This window comes from Cephus cinctus, unplaced genomic scaffold (genome assembly GCF_000341935.2).
Source record: "Cephus cinctus unplaced genomic scaffold, Ccin1 Ccin1_scaffold0091, whole genome shotgun sequence".
Taxonomy (NCBI): Eukaryota; Metazoa; Arthropoda; class Insecta; order Hymenoptera; family Cephidae; genus Cephus; species Cephus cinctus.
The window spans coordinates 108715-124377 of NW_014332830.1; the positions used below are offsets into that span (position 1 = coordinate 108715).

At 37.9% G+C, this 15663-nt stretch overlaps 5 protein-coding genes across 9 annotated transcripts in view; 3 read left to right on the plus strand and 2 right to left on the minus strand.

Annotated features, from left to right (window-relative positions):
* LOC107273918 (U2 small nuclear ribonucleoprotein auxiliary factor 35 kDa subunit-related protein 1) overlaps positions 1–1174 on the plus strand; it is a 6070-nt gene extending 4896 nt beyond the window's left edge. The window contains exon 3 of the mRNA XM_025091243.1: positions 987–1174. Within this exon, the coding sequence (XP_024947011.1) occupies positions 987–990 (4 nt within the window). The 3' untranslated portion in view covers positions 991–1174. The remainder of the gene's footprint in view (positions 1–986) is intronic.
* LOC107273273 (putative serine protease K12H4.7) overlaps positions 1–3668 on the plus strand; it is a 5084-nt gene extending 1416 nt beyond the window's left edge. For both annotated transcript variants that reach the window (XM_025091273.1, XM_025091274.1), the window contains exons 6-10: positions 2520–2586; positions 2657–2873; positions 2974–3106; positions 3170–3339; positions 3419–3668. In XM_025091273.1, the coding sequence (XP_024947041.1) occupies positions 2520–2586; positions 2657–2873; positions 2974–3106; positions 3170–3339; positions 3419–3528 (697 nt within the window). In that variant the 3' untranslated portion in view covers positions 3529–3668. The remainder of the gene's footprint in view (positions 1–2519; positions 2587–2656; positions 2874–2973; positions 3107–3169; positions 3340–3418) is intronic.
* LOC107273922 (alpha-tocopherol transfer protein-like) lies at positions 3539–7506 on the minus strand. The gene is made up of 7 exons (XM_015752569.2): positions 7234–7506; positions 5448–5683; positions 5204–5363; positions 5055–5116; positions 4768–4961; positions 4261–4474; positions 3539–4192 (listed from the first exon to the last, which is right to left on the minus strand). The coding sequence occupies exons 2-7, from the start codon at positions 5620–5622 to the stop codon at positions 3990–3992; spliced, it is 1008 nt and encodes a 335-aa protein (XP_015608055.1). The 5' UTR covers positions 5623–5683; positions 7234–7506; the 3' UTR covers positions 3539–3989.
* Positions 7507–9379: 1873 nt separating this feature from the next.
* On the minus strand, positions 9380–12545 carry LOC107273907. Of its 3 annotated transcripts, none has more exons than XM_015752548.2 (3): positions 12099–12545; positions 11756–11979; positions 9381–11690 (listed from the first exon to the last, which is right to left on the minus strand). In XM_015752548.2, exons 2-3 carry the CDS (start codon positions 11947–11949, stop codon positions 10397–10399), a joined length of 1488 nt encoding a protein of 495 aa, XP_015608034.1. In that variant the 5' UTR covers positions 11950–11979; positions 12099–12545; the 3' UTR covers positions 9381–10396. The 3 variants fall into 3 exon arrangements, with proteins under 3 accessions (XP_024946533.1, XP_015608034.1, XP_015608025.1); XM_015752539.2 differs by having other exon boundaries at positions 9382–11690; positions 11756–11976; positions 12099–12543; XM_025090765.1 differs by lacking the exon at positions 12099–12545 and having other exon boundaries at positions 9380–11690; positions 11756–11993.
* Positions 12546–12880: 335 nt separating this feature from the next.
* LOC107273902 (protein GPR107) overlaps positions 12881–15663 on the plus strand; it is a 6992-nt gene continuing 4209 nt past the window's right edge. For both annotated transcript variants that reach the window (XM_015752516.2, XM_015752527.2), the window contains exons 1-4: positions 12881–13088; positions 13339–13449; positions 13827–13990; positions 14073–14227. In XM_015752516.2, the coding sequence (XP_015608002.1) occupies positions 12999–13088; positions 13339–13449; positions 13827–13990; positions 14073–14227 (520 nt within the window). In that variant the 5' untranslated portion in view covers positions 12881–12998. The remainder of the gene's footprint in view (positions 13089–13338; positions 13450–13826; positions 13991–14072; positions 14228–15663) is intronic.

The window sequence follows — 15663 nt, forward strand, 5'->3', positions numbered from 1 at the left end:
CTCAATGACCCTTCCTGGAAAACCCCACTAAAACTCCTTATTCATTTACAAAGAAGTCATCCTCATCCAATCCTGATCCAGCAATTCCTTTACCCTTGTGCAGAGTACCCCCGCCAAAATTCCCAGCACCAATGAATTAATTTCTTTAACCACTCCATGCTCTTCTTCTTAAAAATTTGTCAAGCTGAACCAATAGTAACAATTCCTAATCCCACTCCAACAATCCACCCCCGCTAACCAACATCCCTAATTTTTTATAACTCTCACTCTCATTCTCCGCTGGTCCGTCAGAAAGTCTAGAAAAAAAAAAAAAAAAACAGTTTTACACTTTCGGTTCACTAAGTACAATTATCAGTTCACTCTAATTCATTCTAATTCACTAAGTTATTCAGTACCAATTAAAATTGTTTTGCTTATTTCATAAAATAGTATTTTCATAGAGTGTGTTGCCTGCACGGCAAATTTATAATAAATTCTACTCATTTGTCCATTAACTTCGCTCTTATATATATATATATTTGCCTGCAATCAACCTCTTCCACTATTTCTCACCCTCTATACTCATCAAAGGTAGGTCTCTCGAAATTTTTGAAGGAATTAAGATTTTTTATTTTAAAACGTTTAACCAAGTAAATTGATTCGTTTTTAGGATCGTCACACTGTCGTGACCTCTTGAGTGACGATTCAACAGATTCTAAAGAATTACTCAATGCACGTGCAAAAGTCAAACAGATGGTTGCCATTTGGCTTACTTTCTACTAATAAACAGAAAAAGAAATAAATAATGTTATATTCGTCATCACAAATATCCAGTTCAATTCATCCTTCCCTTGGTAACTAGAGGCATAGCCCAATCCCGAGTAAAGTGCGCAAGCATTGACTCGAGTGACGATTCAACAGATTCTAAAGAATTACTCAATGCACGTGCAAAAGTCAAACAGATGGTTGCCATTTGGCTTACTTTCTACTAATAAACAGAAAAAGAAATAAATAATGTTATATTCGTCATCTATTGTCAAGTCTAGACACTAGAGAGACTATTCGAATTTTTGTTACATAGAAGTAAACCAGGCAGAGAATAAGATTGTATTTCCTATAATTTCAATAAATATTTTTATAGCAAAGAAGATACTGTCCTATCACACTTATCTATTAGTTACAAGATTGTCTCATTAAATGTTGAATGAAAAATTCTTAAAGATCTTCGCTTTTTCATCTTTCTAATCTCGTGGATTAGCTCTAGCATTTTGATTAACTTATCTCAGGCTAGAAGTAGTTAACAAGAAAATTTTACGACTTAGTATTGTTATGCTGGCTCGATAGGCTATCGAAGTTATCAGTAGCCGTTGACTGCCGAAAGAGTCAAGAAGACTTCGCAACCAGTAGCAACATTATTTTGTGGAAATGCATTCGATTCTTTTTGTGTTTCTTGTTTTGGGCGCTATTGGATCACATGTTACAGGATTTTATTTCCGTGGCTTCCGGTAAAAAGGACTAGAGGAACCTGTTTCATTCAATTTCAAAGGAGCTATCAGAACGATATCCGTAGGATGGATAACCCAACCATTGGATCACTTCAATCACCGAGACAATCGGACCTGGTCCATGGTTAGTAAGTGAATCTGCTTTCGTTCTATTGTTTATTATATAATCTGATATAATTATAGCGATATTATCAAAACGATGGCTACTTTCAAGGAATCGGTCCAATTTTAATAATGGTGGGTGGCGAATGGGAAATTTCTACTAGTTTCCTTGAGGCCGGCCTCATGTTTGATTTGGGTGTAGCACATGGCGCCCTTATGTTTTATACTGAACATCGTTATTACGGATCGAGTAGACCCACAAAGTATGATTTTACATTTTCCTCTAATCCACTTACCCGATCAAATTATTAATTATCAAACGTCTATTTCTTAGGGATACTAGTCCCGAAAATATGCAATATCTGAATATGGAACAAGCGATGGCTGACCTAGCTTATTTTATTGACACAAAAAAACGAGAATTCGGAATAGAAAAAGTAGTCGTTTTCGGTGGTTCCTATGCAGGAAGTATGGCGGCCTGGGCGAGATTAAAATATCCTCACCTTATACAGGTTTGACGAATACTTTTTCTCAATCAGTAGAAATTTGGTAAATTCTCATAAGAAAAGAAAAATATTATACATGTATTCCAGGGGGCGGTAGCTAGCAGTGCTCCAGTTTACGCAAAAGCAGATTTTTATGGTAAACCTTAATTTTAACAGTATCCTCGAGCACGTGATTTCCGTTTTAAAGCATTCGTAAAAAATTATGGAATTTCCTATTAGAATATTACGAGGTCGTTACTCAGTCACTCTACGCATACAATCCGCAATGTGTCGTCGACATTCAAGCAGCCTTCAGATCCGTTCAAGAATTACTCGCAGTTGAAGGTGGTCCTAGGACATTAAAAGAATATTTCAAGTAAGTCTCGAAAGGATTTTTTGCTCCAAAAGAAAACTTTCTTCACAATAAAAAATATATATTGTCCTACAGTCTTTGCGCTGCACCCGATGTCACTGACCCCGATGACCTAGCCTATTTTATGAATCTTCTCGCTGAAGTGAGTTTACGTTCATTATGTATAATTTTATGTTTCATCTATACTATTTACTGATTTTACCATTAAATAGAAATTTGCTGGTGTTGTCCAATCCGACAGAATCTACCAAGGCAAAACCTCTATCAGCAGATACTGTGACATAATGACGGCCACTTATCTTGGATCTCCACTTCAGAGACTGGCGCTTTTAATATACGACGAAAATGTTTGTCTCGATGCGAATTACAATAATATGATTACAGCATATAGAAATAAATCATGGGAATCGGCAGCAGCAACGAGTATGAGTAAGATGATAAGATTATACGGATAAGATGAACAGAAAATAATTGAAAATCCCTAAATACCCTAAAATTCAAAAATAATTTTTCCATTCAATTCTTTCAGTGAGACAGTGGTTATTTCAGGCCTGCACCGAGTATGGATATTGTCAGACTTCAAATTCCGATAAATCTGTTTTTGGAACCTTATTTCCATTAGAATTCTTTGTGAATCTTTGCAAAAATCTCTATGGCGATTAGTGAGTATTCATATATCAAGGGAACAATACAGTTTGAAAAAAAGCCAATATATAATTTTACAGCTACAACGAAGATCTTATGAACGCTGGAATTAAAAGGACAAATATTATGTACGGTGGATTTAAACCGGACGTGACGAATGTCGTCTTTACTAATGGAGATGTAGATCCTTGGTACGCGCTTTCTGTTATCGAGGATCTGAATGATTTGTCACCCGCTATACTCATCAAAGGTAGGTCTCACGAAATTTTTGAAGGAATTAAGATTTTTTATTTTAAAACGTTTAACCAAGTAAATTGATTCGTGTTTAGGATCGTCACACTGTCGTGACCTCTTCAGTGACGATTCGACAGATTCTAAAGACTTACTCAATGCACGTGCAAAAGTCAAACAGTTGGTTGGCAATTGGCTTAATTCGTGAAAAGATTACATCACTTTAATCTATATATTTCATAAAAATCTCTTCTATTATCTACTGTCATTATACTATTTATAAAATGCCAATGTTTAACAAATTTATACTAAAATTCCTCTCCGATAAAAAATGTCAGTGCTTATCAAGTGAGACTCGTAAATACACTTAGAACTTAAGGAGAGCAAATTAAAAGCTAGTGAAATTGATACAATGAATAATGGTAATATCATAACGAAAAGGAATATCGACATTGAACATCCTTTTTTCGTTAACAATTTTATACAGATTTTCGATTCAAAGGAGTCTCATGATTTTCGTATAACTTTTTGCTCCCGGCTACTCCTCCAAGTAGCCGAATTTTGGCAAAGATGGGCATTCCGCTATATCCCTTAAATATCTAATTTTGCAACAAAGAATTCTTAAAGTTAAGTAAGTTTACGTGATTATGATTGTCCCATGAATCTTCATCAATCAACCTCGAGTTTCCTGAAGGATCCACTGATACCGTGTATCGAATCACTGGACCCCAAAGACGAACAGTTTAGTCCTTGCTTCAAAGCCGACACAGCACCTTCCCGAGCCTTTTCCGAATACAGTTCAAGTCTCACCTTCATTTTATCATGGCTCAACAATTTAGGTCTCAGGTCAATCAATTCCTTTCTCCAGAGTTCTAAAATCATACAATTACAAAAATGTATCTCTTTTTATAATCAATTCATGTTTAACAGGTGTCCTTACCTATCATCTCCTTCATAGGCATTGTACCACCGTACTCTTTTGGAAGAAGACTCGTGTCCATCTTATTATTGACAGCATCTTCTAAACTTGTATAAATTTTAACTCGCTTCTTGATCTTCTCAGAGATCAAGGACATGCCAAAGTCCAAAGCGAATTTAAGAGAAGGATGCGCATTGATAGCATGCACCTCCTTGTGCCTCATTGGGATGGTTCTCTGTAAATGGTGGAAAAGCGAATCAATGGAATTTTAATATCACCGACTTAAGAAACCTTAAATCTACGCAGTTCAGTTCCTGCTTTTCTATAACCCAAAAAAAAAATACGAATTGGGCAACTACCGGATCGCAACAGAGTTACTACGAAGGCTAGAATAACCTTTCAAAACCGGTTCCGCCCGTACATTTTGGAGCATTACGTAAAAGAGCAATAAGTATCAAATACGTTACGGACTGGCCTTTCGATAACTGTTCATCCATACGAATAATTAAAAAGATTCATTATCGTCACCTCGCCGTTTTTGACAATGCGCACAGCCTCCTTGGGAGTGAAGAGAGTCAGGTGCGGAAAACTGACCCCAGCGCCATCAGCGAAATGAACGAATCCGCGAATCTGGCTTTCCTCGTCCTCCATCAAAGATTCGTATGTTATCGCGTGAATCTTGCACATGTCCGCATTCGTATACTTGTACGGATCGAACACGCCTCGAGGGATGAATTCAAAAACAAAAGTCAATGTAAATTATTATTTCTGTCATTTTGTGTTATTAATAATTTATTTTATTACTGAGTCCATACCGGGTCTGGCGACGATCACTCGACGTCCTTTGATGTCTCTTCCAGGAACAGCAAAGAGATACCTAAAAAAAAGAGAGATAAAAGTTATTGAAGAATTACACAAGTATCCTACAGCCAAACTGGCCGAAATCCTTTCTACTCGATCTTACCCCAAAGAAAGTAACTCGTCCATATTCGGTTCGGCGATGTCAAGATGATTGAAGGCAGGATGGTAAACCTGACGAAGCAAAAGGTACCGCTCGATCGCTTCCTGCGTCATCGGCACGTTGAACTTCTTGCATCTCAAGAATCTCAGGAGAAATTGTCCATCTGTGCAGAGATGGAAGTTGCCAGAGAATCGAGGAATTAGGAATTTACAAAAAATTACTATATTTCAAATTTAATTTTATTTACCAAGACGACAATTCTCGATACGTGGATTCATCTTGATCCAATTCCTTATCTGCTCGAGTGCCTGATCCCTGGTATTCTTATCCTCCCGCAATTCTTCCTTGGCCATTTTTTGCGTTTCCTCGGAAAAAGGTGGCACGTACTCATCCTCCTCCGTGACCCACTCGACGGCGACCATCTTCTTGGCGATGAGCAAGCAAATTAATAAAGACCGACGAAGACGACTATCGCTGAAATATCTGAAATTAATATTGTATTTTGAATTAATAAAAATCTTTTTTTAACTTTACTGCCCACATTCAAACTGGATTGCATCGCAGTATCATTATCGTACGGCATTACTAATGCCTAACCGCATGTGGGTGAAAGAGGAACGTATGTATGATATAACACAAGACATAACGAATACCGCATGACCACACTATACTGTCCGAAGAATGCTGTATCCGCCAGTCCAGGAACAAAATTTCATCCACGGGACGCATATGTCTTGGTGTTTCGCAACAGCTTTCTCCGATTATGCAATAGGCTACGGTTGTTCACCCATCTTTGTTCCTCTGACTCGCGTAAAACTACCCCACGAGGAAATTATATATTTCGTCTAGTTCAATGATTCCCTGGCAACCCCTTAAATTTAGGGGTCAACTCATCATCGACCCCAAAGAATTAAATCCTGCTGCAGTCAATTAGTATGCACTAAAGATTACATACTAAGAAGACCGAAAAGTAGAAAGATTATTGAAGACTACTAATAATGTCTAATAAGGTACGTCCCTGAGCATCCCTTTTCCTCTGAGGCCATCACCCTGAAGCATTCCTATTTTTCCGTGTCGAAAAATTAATATGCAAGGAACGAAGAAAAGGCGAGCCCTTCGCGCGTGGCGGCTACTTAAAAGGAATGAAAGGTCGCTGCCTGAGAGGTTACAGACAGTTGTCGTTCCGTTTCGAGTGAATTCACGAGGATGGATTATTACGTCTGCTAACCGATAATAACGAATCAAGATTAAGCACTGAATTGCGTATTCGGGATTGCATGGCGGATTGATCGTGTGAAATGAATCGAGCTGTGGGTTAATGTAAAACGTGCGCTTCTCTTCCGCGTAGAAAGTAATGGCTATCGGTATACTGTTATGCTGTGTTAGAGGCGGTCATATTTTTATCATCGTGGTATTTATGGTTGGCATAGTAATTTGTGGTTACGTCCGAGAAAAGTGGAACGCCATTGGTACATGATTTAAAGAGATGCCAGAAGGAAAGGAGGAGTCGCGCAATTTACATAATCTTTGAATTTTGACGGTAGTGCCAAGGCCGACGTGGGCCACGCAAAAAGTTGGTTTACTTTGAAATTCAGCGAGTGACTCGAGATTCTTTCATCAATAAGCATCGATCGTCATCGAATTGTCGTTCGAGCGTCAAGACCTTCGCTTGTCATTTTGGAAAGCGCAAATATTCGAGGATTCACCCGCTCCTTTCGGTGCAGCTGCTCCAGTTTAGTAAACAGAAACAATGATGATTTCTCAAAAGTGCAAAATTTGTATAAAATTCGGGAAATCAAAAAAATTTGTTAAAAAATTATTTTTACATTATATTCTATATACTATATATTAAAAAAATGGTTAATCAAAATAAATCTTTTTTTACCTTAAATCCAGCACTGACCCTACCGGTCAAATGTTACGAGTAAAAATAATTATGTAAGAATATTCGTATTTTATCCTTCCACCATAAACCGAAGGATTTGAGGTAAAAAAAAAACAGAATAAAAAAATAAACAAAGCCGAAAACGTACCAGGACTGTAGTCTCCAGACGAAAGACTTCGAAGCGACTGATCCGTTCTCCAGGTTTCGGACACTCTTTTATAATTTCCGCCAGCACCCTTCCTCCTGGCAGCGCAGCGCCGACGAGCACGAGGACGTCTTAGTCGCTGCCGAACCCGAAGACCACGAAGTAGTCGATGATTTTGACGCACGAGCGTCTAGTAAGAACGAGCAACGTACACGGAGACTAATAAGCAGGCGCGTCTGCTCGTAGGAACAGAGTGGAAGGCGAGTGAACTAGTCTAAGGAGGAGGGTGTCCTTTTATAGAGGCAGCTGGAGGATCGTCCAGCTGGTGTCAACAAATTGATGCAGCCGGTTGCGTACTTCGTAATGACGCCCGTCACGAACAATTGTTTCCGCAAGAAGAAAGTCATTGAGCAATCTGACAATTGACCTCCGATCGTTTAATCAGAGTTCTGATAATATTTTATTGAATAAAATGCAAGATCGATCGCGGCCACTCTTGGTACTATATATCGACATGAGCGATTGAGACTGTTGATGATTCAACTTTAGATTTATTTAACGAAGCTGACTGACTAGTCTGAAATTGACATTGTTATTGCTGACCAACTTGTAACGAGTCAAGGCGAATCTTCAAAGGACGAGGATAATCTCGAAGTCAAGGATCCTAGACATTTGTCCAGGTCAGCTGGTGGCTCTTGTATACTCCTGACTTAGCCAGTTGAATCCTCATTGACGGATTTCATCCTCGTACTTTTTTTTTAATTCTAAGCACGAAGGCGATAACAGTTACTGTCATGTACATACATCTAGAATACATTGCATCTAGAAAAAGAACATGGTCGTTAAGGTTCTTTCAAGTAAGGTCAATTTATCGTCCTTGGAAAACTAACCATGAAAATGTCTAACCATGATGTATGGTCTGAGCCATGAGATCCAGGGGACTCGATCATGTTGAAACTCATAGACGGTTGGCCTCTCGAGTACACGGTTTAATTGGCGAGTAATCATAATCAGAACCAGATAGAAATCGATTACTCGATTATAGAGCCATTACGTTACACATGGTGTACGCCGAGTGTTATGCAGACACGTCAGTATACCATCATTGGGTGATGACGTATGGATCGTCCGATTAATTTCCAATACACTCGCGTACGTAAAACGCATCTGTATCAGGTACAAAAAGTCACTGTCCTCATTGTTGTTAAACTGTGCAACATTCGGATATCGTCTAAAATTATAATTTTGATAACATCGATTACTGTATCAAATATTTCATGTTAAACTTGTATTTTTTATTGAACCAGTGTCTAAGACAATTATATGACGAAAAATACAATTCCTATTAAACTGGTATACGGTTGTCCAGTGATATACTGGGTGTGCCATCTTTTTTTGTCAACATCAATGTAAGTATACAGTGAAAGTATCTAACCGTCACTGAATACGTCGCGCCACGTTCTACTCTCGATCCACCACGTGGATCGTCATCTACGTTCATACAATTTCACCAGAATTCAGAGCAACGAGCAGCCTCCGCTGATTTTTCAAGATCTCGTTAAGTCACTCAAAGAAATTGTCTAACGTTATTCACAAAACAATCCAACGCACATCCGGCTGACAGAAAGTGAATTTACTCAAGTATCCAGATAAGAATCTTTTACGGAGAAGAACCGGTAATGCTACTCGTAGAATGATATTTAAAACTAGCATTGCAATTACGAGTAACATCGTTGTCATATATAAGTTAATGAAATTACCACGCTACTCAAAAGTGTCACTCGAGCATTAAGCCATTTTAATGCTTGAAATTGAGAAAGTGAAAGGTTTCAGGAAGTCACTATTTTTTTCTAGAGTCCTCATTACTTTTCGTGGTCCTTGAAATCAAATCGTCTCCCAGAAAGATCATTTAACAGAGTTATCAAGAGAGGGAAACGTGGAAGAATGAAAAATTTAAATGAAAGCATACTCAGAGGTTCGATGTCACAAAGTATCAAGTATCATCGAGTATACATACATTAGTATAGGTATCGACGCAACGCTACGTCAGTGGACGTAAAAAGTTATAATACCATTAAGAATTAAGGAAGTATAGTATAGGCACTATAGTAGACAAAAGTCTGCTCTGTGTAGCTAGTGTTATTTCGAACGTAACGCGTTACACGTTACATCACTCGAAGCCACGTAAGAAGCAAATATTAAGAAATTTCTTCCTCGGGCATTTTCGTTCTTTCAGAACGAAAAGGAAGGATGACGCTTAGTTCTGTATTAATATTTAGTATAAGTATTGTGGACAGTGATGCTTGATATCTTAAAACGTATGTTAGGCAACGAATAATTTTGTTTGTTTTTATATAAAATTTAAATATTCAACATTATGCTTGTCGTATAACGAATCAAGAGATTTGGTGAAAGGCATCCATTGTTCGTCGGTATAACGCTACGGATTAGTTAATGTTTTGCATAACGCATAACGCGTAATACTGCGTAACGATGAGTGATCCTAGGTACCATTATACCTTACGACGTTCGACACGCAATATCGCATCGCAGAGACCGGTAGTAGTCATAATCAGGAAAGTGAAATGCAATTACACTGCTATAGGGACTTTAATGGTCTACGAGCACGTTGCGTATGGTTGGTAGAATTATTGAAGAAATTTCTATACGATTGCATTATACAGCTGAGAGAAATGAAAGGTATAAAAATATCATTTTATGTATAATTAAGTATTTTTATTGTTTAAATATGTCCATCGCTTCTTGATTGATTAAAACGAATTTGTAAGAATTAAGAAATAATTTTTTTTAAGTATTATAAATCACAAATACAAAATTTCGTATAAAATATGACGTCGACTCTGATTTCCTAAGTAAAGCTACTATACTTAATCACAATACTGTGTAACCAACGTAACGAGCCAAACGCGGAAGTTCAGAACATTTGATTAATTTAACAATTCGTTTAAAATGCATGTTTTTCGCTAAATTGAGCAATTATCATGAAGAGACTAGCTATAGGAGTGGCAAGTCTATCCTTAAAGATTAAACAAATTTTAGGGATACGAAGGACTTAAAAATTGTACGAAAATAAATTGGTGGAACATTACGATGGGACTGGACAAATAAGAAAAGAATGTGAAAAATTGAATTTACAATTTAATTCCTACTTTTCAATTTCTTCCTTGTTCATTAGTTGTACTTTGGCATAGGCACCTTTGCATCCGCTATTGGCTATTATTAATCCCTGTCTAATATACTCCACGTCGCTCTGTGTCAGACTTATGTTTCTCTCATTGGCAACCTGGTAAATACACTTTTCTAGGACATCTTCGTTCAACGTTTCGAAACCGATGATCTTTGGCTCCAGATTTACTTTATAAAAAGCGGCATCCACTTGTGATATGCTCTTCTGCAAATCTAAAGTTCTCTTGAGTTCGTTATCAGTGTCCTGCATATTGATAAGAGCCAGTATGGTGACACATTGGTTTATCGCGTGTTCTTTTATCAACGCTGAAAAAGTGGCCGCGTCGATAAGGTCTTCGGTGCTCAAGTTTTCCAGAATAATGAGGCTGCAGTGACAGAAAAAGTACATAGTACTTATTTCTTTAGGGCAATTTTGCAACGGTGCGGAATAGACGAAGATCTTGTCCTGGTTTGGAAATGTCTCCTTGATGATCTCTGCTGCATATGATTTTCCTACTCCTGTACCGCCGACAAATGCTACGAGTTTGAACGTGTCGGAATTCTTTTGAAAATAATCAATCAGCTCTTCAACAGCTTGCTGCTGACCATAAAGTCGGCTTTGCAGAGCAACTGCAGCATTTTTAAAATCGAAACGATGTTTACAGAAATGATCGATTAATGACTCCTGGTTTAGAAACACAGTCGCGAGGGTGATGGCGACGGGTAGCAGCAGAAAAAATATAATCTGATGGAAGCTACACGGTATCTTTTTTTTATTTGTTTTTGCTGAATTTTTTGGAACGAGGGACCGAAGTCTCCCTTTTTTTTGGTTGTATTTAGATGAATTGGTTAAATGCACATCTGCAATCGCGTTTGAATTTGCTTCAGGTTTCAAAAGTTGTGATGGTTCCTGCTGTGTATTTGCCACAAAATTGTTACTGAGTAATCTTGAAGGTTCTACAATACGTTTTGTGTTTGACATCTTGACATCTTGTAAATTGTTGATTTTGTGAAATTTGGTCAAGTTACTTTGACGCAGTTTTCTTCTAGGAAATGAGTTCTGCAATTTCTTGCTAGCTATTTCTTCGACTTCCATGAGTTCAGGTTGTTTCATTTGATAAGTGATATTTGATTCTGTAACTTCATTTATGTTCTTACCACGATCGGTAATCCAACCAATATTTTTGATATTACCAAAAAGCGGAACAGTTGTTTCCCATGTTTTTCTGTGCTCACTGGCACCCGATCTTACTAACTCTGAGACTTTCACCTGCCTATCAGAAAAGACAATAAAGTTTAAGCACTTATCAAGAAATATAAATTTCATGCAAATAATCACCTAATGTTTGAATTTTTATGCAATATCTGCTCACAGCTGTACTGTCTGACAAGTCCTTCGGTGCTTCCAGACTGATAAAACTGTTCAACCAGGACCCTACGTGTGTTAGGTAATTCAGAAAAACTAACAGCTTTAGTTAGTTTATGATCAGAGTCCGTATCTGGCAAAGAAAGCGCTGCAAATCGCTTTTCCATAACATCTAAGAGAATTTGAAAGGTCTCCTGCTGAGAAAATATGTGTCAGACATAACCTTCAATTATAATCATTGGATCTTACTTCAGTCATCCTCGACTGGAAAACGGCAGCATGCATTGTAAAAATGTCTAAAAAAACAAACGGTTACCTTGCAATCAATTAAGATTGTGTGCTTAGAAAAAAATATCGTCACTTAAGAATATATCACTCTTGCTAGAAACTCAATTCATTTGGAAACGCGCGCGCTCTTCCACAACCATTCGTGGAATGCAGTGCAGACTCGCTAAGTTGACGAAACTTTCGTACCTTTGTACGAATAAGCGAATAAACAATGTCAAGAAAACAAATGTCCCTCAGAATCAATGATCGTCCGAAGTAATCACGAATAGTACTTAGAATAACTTTAGAAAGGTAAAATCTTCAGTAACGTTGCAGAATGACTATGATTTAAAACCCGCAACATCTGATTAAATCATACGTAGTTCTCCATAAAATAACATGAATACATGTTAAATCGGAATCATGCATATGCACTCTTTATAACAAACATTGTATACAGTGGTACATATGCCTTGCTAAAGACTTCATTGTTTTCAATCTGTTAAATAACACATCGAACTCATGAACCGACTATAGAATCTAAAAAACGAACAAAGCATTACAAATGATGTCGTGGAACATGACAAAGTATTCAAGGCCATTTACTCAAACATTAACAATAAAGGCCAATAATTTGAAGCTCATATTGTAAACCTTCACCATGTGTGCTCACGTGGGTTAGATAACAGAAGTAAAATTTTCAAGAGGTTTTTGCAATATACATATGTATACGTATTTTTTAGTGTCAGGAGCGTAAAATAGTTGCGCACAGTCCGTATCCGCAATTCCCCATTCGAGTGTTCCTGGTCGTTCCTGAACCAAATTCCTCCATTTCGGCGCTCAGTTTCTGCTCGCGTATCGACGAGCAAAGGCGAGGCTTTTGGTGGTGGGATTTTTTTCTCACGTAATGTGACATTTGTCCGCTACGCGTATAAAGCTACAGCGAACAATGCAGTGGAAATACTCTTTCGTGCAATGTGTCTGGGCCTTACTCGCCCTGGGCTTCGTCACCGGCAGGATTCATAAACTGGAAATACGGGTCAGCGACGTTGAGAAAAATATACATGTCCTTTCTCATAGTCCTTCTCAAGTATCATATTTTATTCTTGGCGATTAATATTATTGTTTACGAATGCTCTTCTCATCCTTTGCCTCGTTCATTGTTGGTGTCAACACTTAATAATTTTGTGGTTTTTATTTCCTCTTGTTCTCTCGAATTTTTGGTTTTACATAGGAATGGCCGTTCACACTAGCGATCAATCTTTCATTGGTGGCCTCTCGTGTTTCAGAATGATGGCAGGCAATATATCGCTCTCAGCACTTTCGGATTCTACAAGGGTGGCATTCTTAACGTCAGCCTTATGAATTTCCATACGGAGCCTTTTGATGAGAATGCTGTGGTAGGTCTTAAATCTAATGGACATGGGGTCATGATTGCTCCTTTACTCATATGGACACCTGTTTACACGAATTCCCATTTTCTCCATTATTAATCAATCATTAAAGCTCCAATTAGGACATTATGCTGATGGGTCGATAAAACTTTGATCAATAGGAATATATCAAACATGTTCAATTAACATTGGCGAGTCATTTGTAATCATAATTAGGTTTTATTAATTGATAATAACCTTCATTCAGTTCATTTTTACATATATCACAATAATGGCATTTCTGTAGCTTTTAGAATAAGTACATTGTACACTGCAGGTATCGCACTGCACGAGGAGTTGTCTCGAAAAGTGAATGCTTTTTAATTAAGTTTTTCATTTTCCAGTTTGGCTTCACTCTTGGCCGAACTCTTAGTGATGCAATGAATCCTTACTTAGACAGTCACCAAGAGCGGTGTCTGCTGCAAGGTGCTGGAAATTCAAGGAATGAACAAGAGCAGAGAGACGACAGTGCAATTGTTTATTTCACAATGGACTTGAAAAACTTAACGTAAGCATAAATAGTCATCAGAGGAATCTGAAAAAAATATACAATATTGGTACTTATAGTTGTTTCAATTTGTCTGTTCCAGATTAAGAGTAAACTGTAGTCGCAATTTGCGCTCTATACACATCTACAAGAATTCTAGCATCATACCTGATTTTAGACCCAAGAGGAATTCTTTACCGGCTACATTAAGCGACAACGCCCTAATCCCACGCAGGAAGAGGAATGCTGCTCTCCAAAGTAAGTACAGAATTATAACATGAGTATTGAATTAAACTTTTATCAATATATTATAATCACATCTGGGAACTGCCTACTCTCCCACTCATCCGTAACCCCTGAATCATTAACACGTTACAAGCAAACGCAAAAACTAGACTACAGATTGGCTTATTGTACAATGAAATTCTTTAAGATGACTAAGCTGAGTAATCACAGAGAAACCGAAAACCTTCTTAAGAAGCATTTTATCTGTATACCTAAACAATTCTCTGTGAAACCAGAAAGCTTCTGATATTTGCAACATTCGAATACGATATACACTCGAGTGGATTCTTAATGGAAGATCACGGTACGTTTGCGATTTTGGCAGCTTTTCAAGAACCGGAAGTTAAAACAGCAAGAACAAGAAAAATAGTTCAGTACACCTGAACTGCCTATAAGCTTACAACAGTCCTCAAATAACTCTTCATAATCTTGGTCGAGCAATGCATTTTAAAGCGACAGGAAAATCCATCTACTTTGCCCATGTTTATAAACAAGACCAAGTGCATTGCACCAGAGGATGGTCAACAACACCCAATTGCACTGTCTGCACGTATGTCAACAATAGCACGGAAACATTCTATTTATAATTCTGGATGCACTTGCGGATTATTCTCGTAGTGTCCAGTCTCTAATATTAGATTTTTGGCCAGCGAATTGCAACGGAAGCCAACAGGTGGGGCAATGAAGTTTGGCTTCCTCGTGCAGACGTCGTGATGTCACTTTGATGTCAAGCAACGGATATTAATATAGACTAGGATTACGCGAGCGCTACTGTTTTATTATCAAATTATGTGAATTCATCCTTTGAAATTTCCTGGGGAAAATTGTGCCGTTTAAAGAGGTTTATGTTTGTCTTGGATGGAACGACCGGAAACGCATTAACGCGTGCTCCTTCCTGGCGACTCAACCGTTTACAAATAGCGTTTACGATTCTAAAGCTAAATCGTGTTTGCGGTTGACGGCTTGTTACAATGGGCGGATTAAGAATAGAGAAACTTTTCGAGTTAAATGGGATGACGGCTATTCAGCAAGTTCTTCCTTGAGCACTAAACGTTTATTGTTAATCGCTAAGTAAAATTTTGCGTTTCCTGCTCTCTTTTCATACGTATATTTTATCTTTGAAATTTTCGCTCAAGTTCTCCTACCTGTATCTACACAGGATATAGCGTGCCAATAACTTTAGAAATTCACGCACAGAGAACTCAGGAATGTAATTGATTCAAAAGTTACTCTACAGACGTTATATTTCGTTAAAGTGATCTGTTGAATAGTGAAATATACTGTTTCCCTTTTTTCGAATGGGCGACGAGAAGTCGATTTTGCTGATTGAATCGTGTGTCGTGGTTGTTCTCGTAAAGTAAAATAAAGGGGGTTCCATCTTGGCACGGGACCAGAAATGGGGCACTGTC

Coding starts and splice junctions, on each gene's coding strand:
- LOC107273922 (XM_015752569.2), bottom strand. CDS start 5,622: ATGGTCGCCGTCGAGTGGGTCACGGAGGAGGATGAGTACGTGCCACCT. Junction 5,364..5,447: donor TATCGAGAATTGTCGTCTTG/GTAAATAAAATT, acceptor ATCTCTGCACAG/ATGGACAATTTCTCCTGAGA. Junction 4,193..4,260: donor GCCTATGAAGGAGATGATAG/GTAAGGACACCT, acceptor GTATGATTTTAG/AACTCTGGAGAAAGGAATTG.
- LOC107273907 (XM_025090765.1), bottom strand. CDS start 11,949: ATGGAAAAGCGATTTGCAGCGCTTTCTTTGCCAGATACGGACTCTGAT. Junction 11,691..11,755: donor CATAAAAATTCAAACATTAG/GTGATTATTTGC, acceptor CTTTTCTGATAG/GCAGGTGAAAGTCTCAGAGT.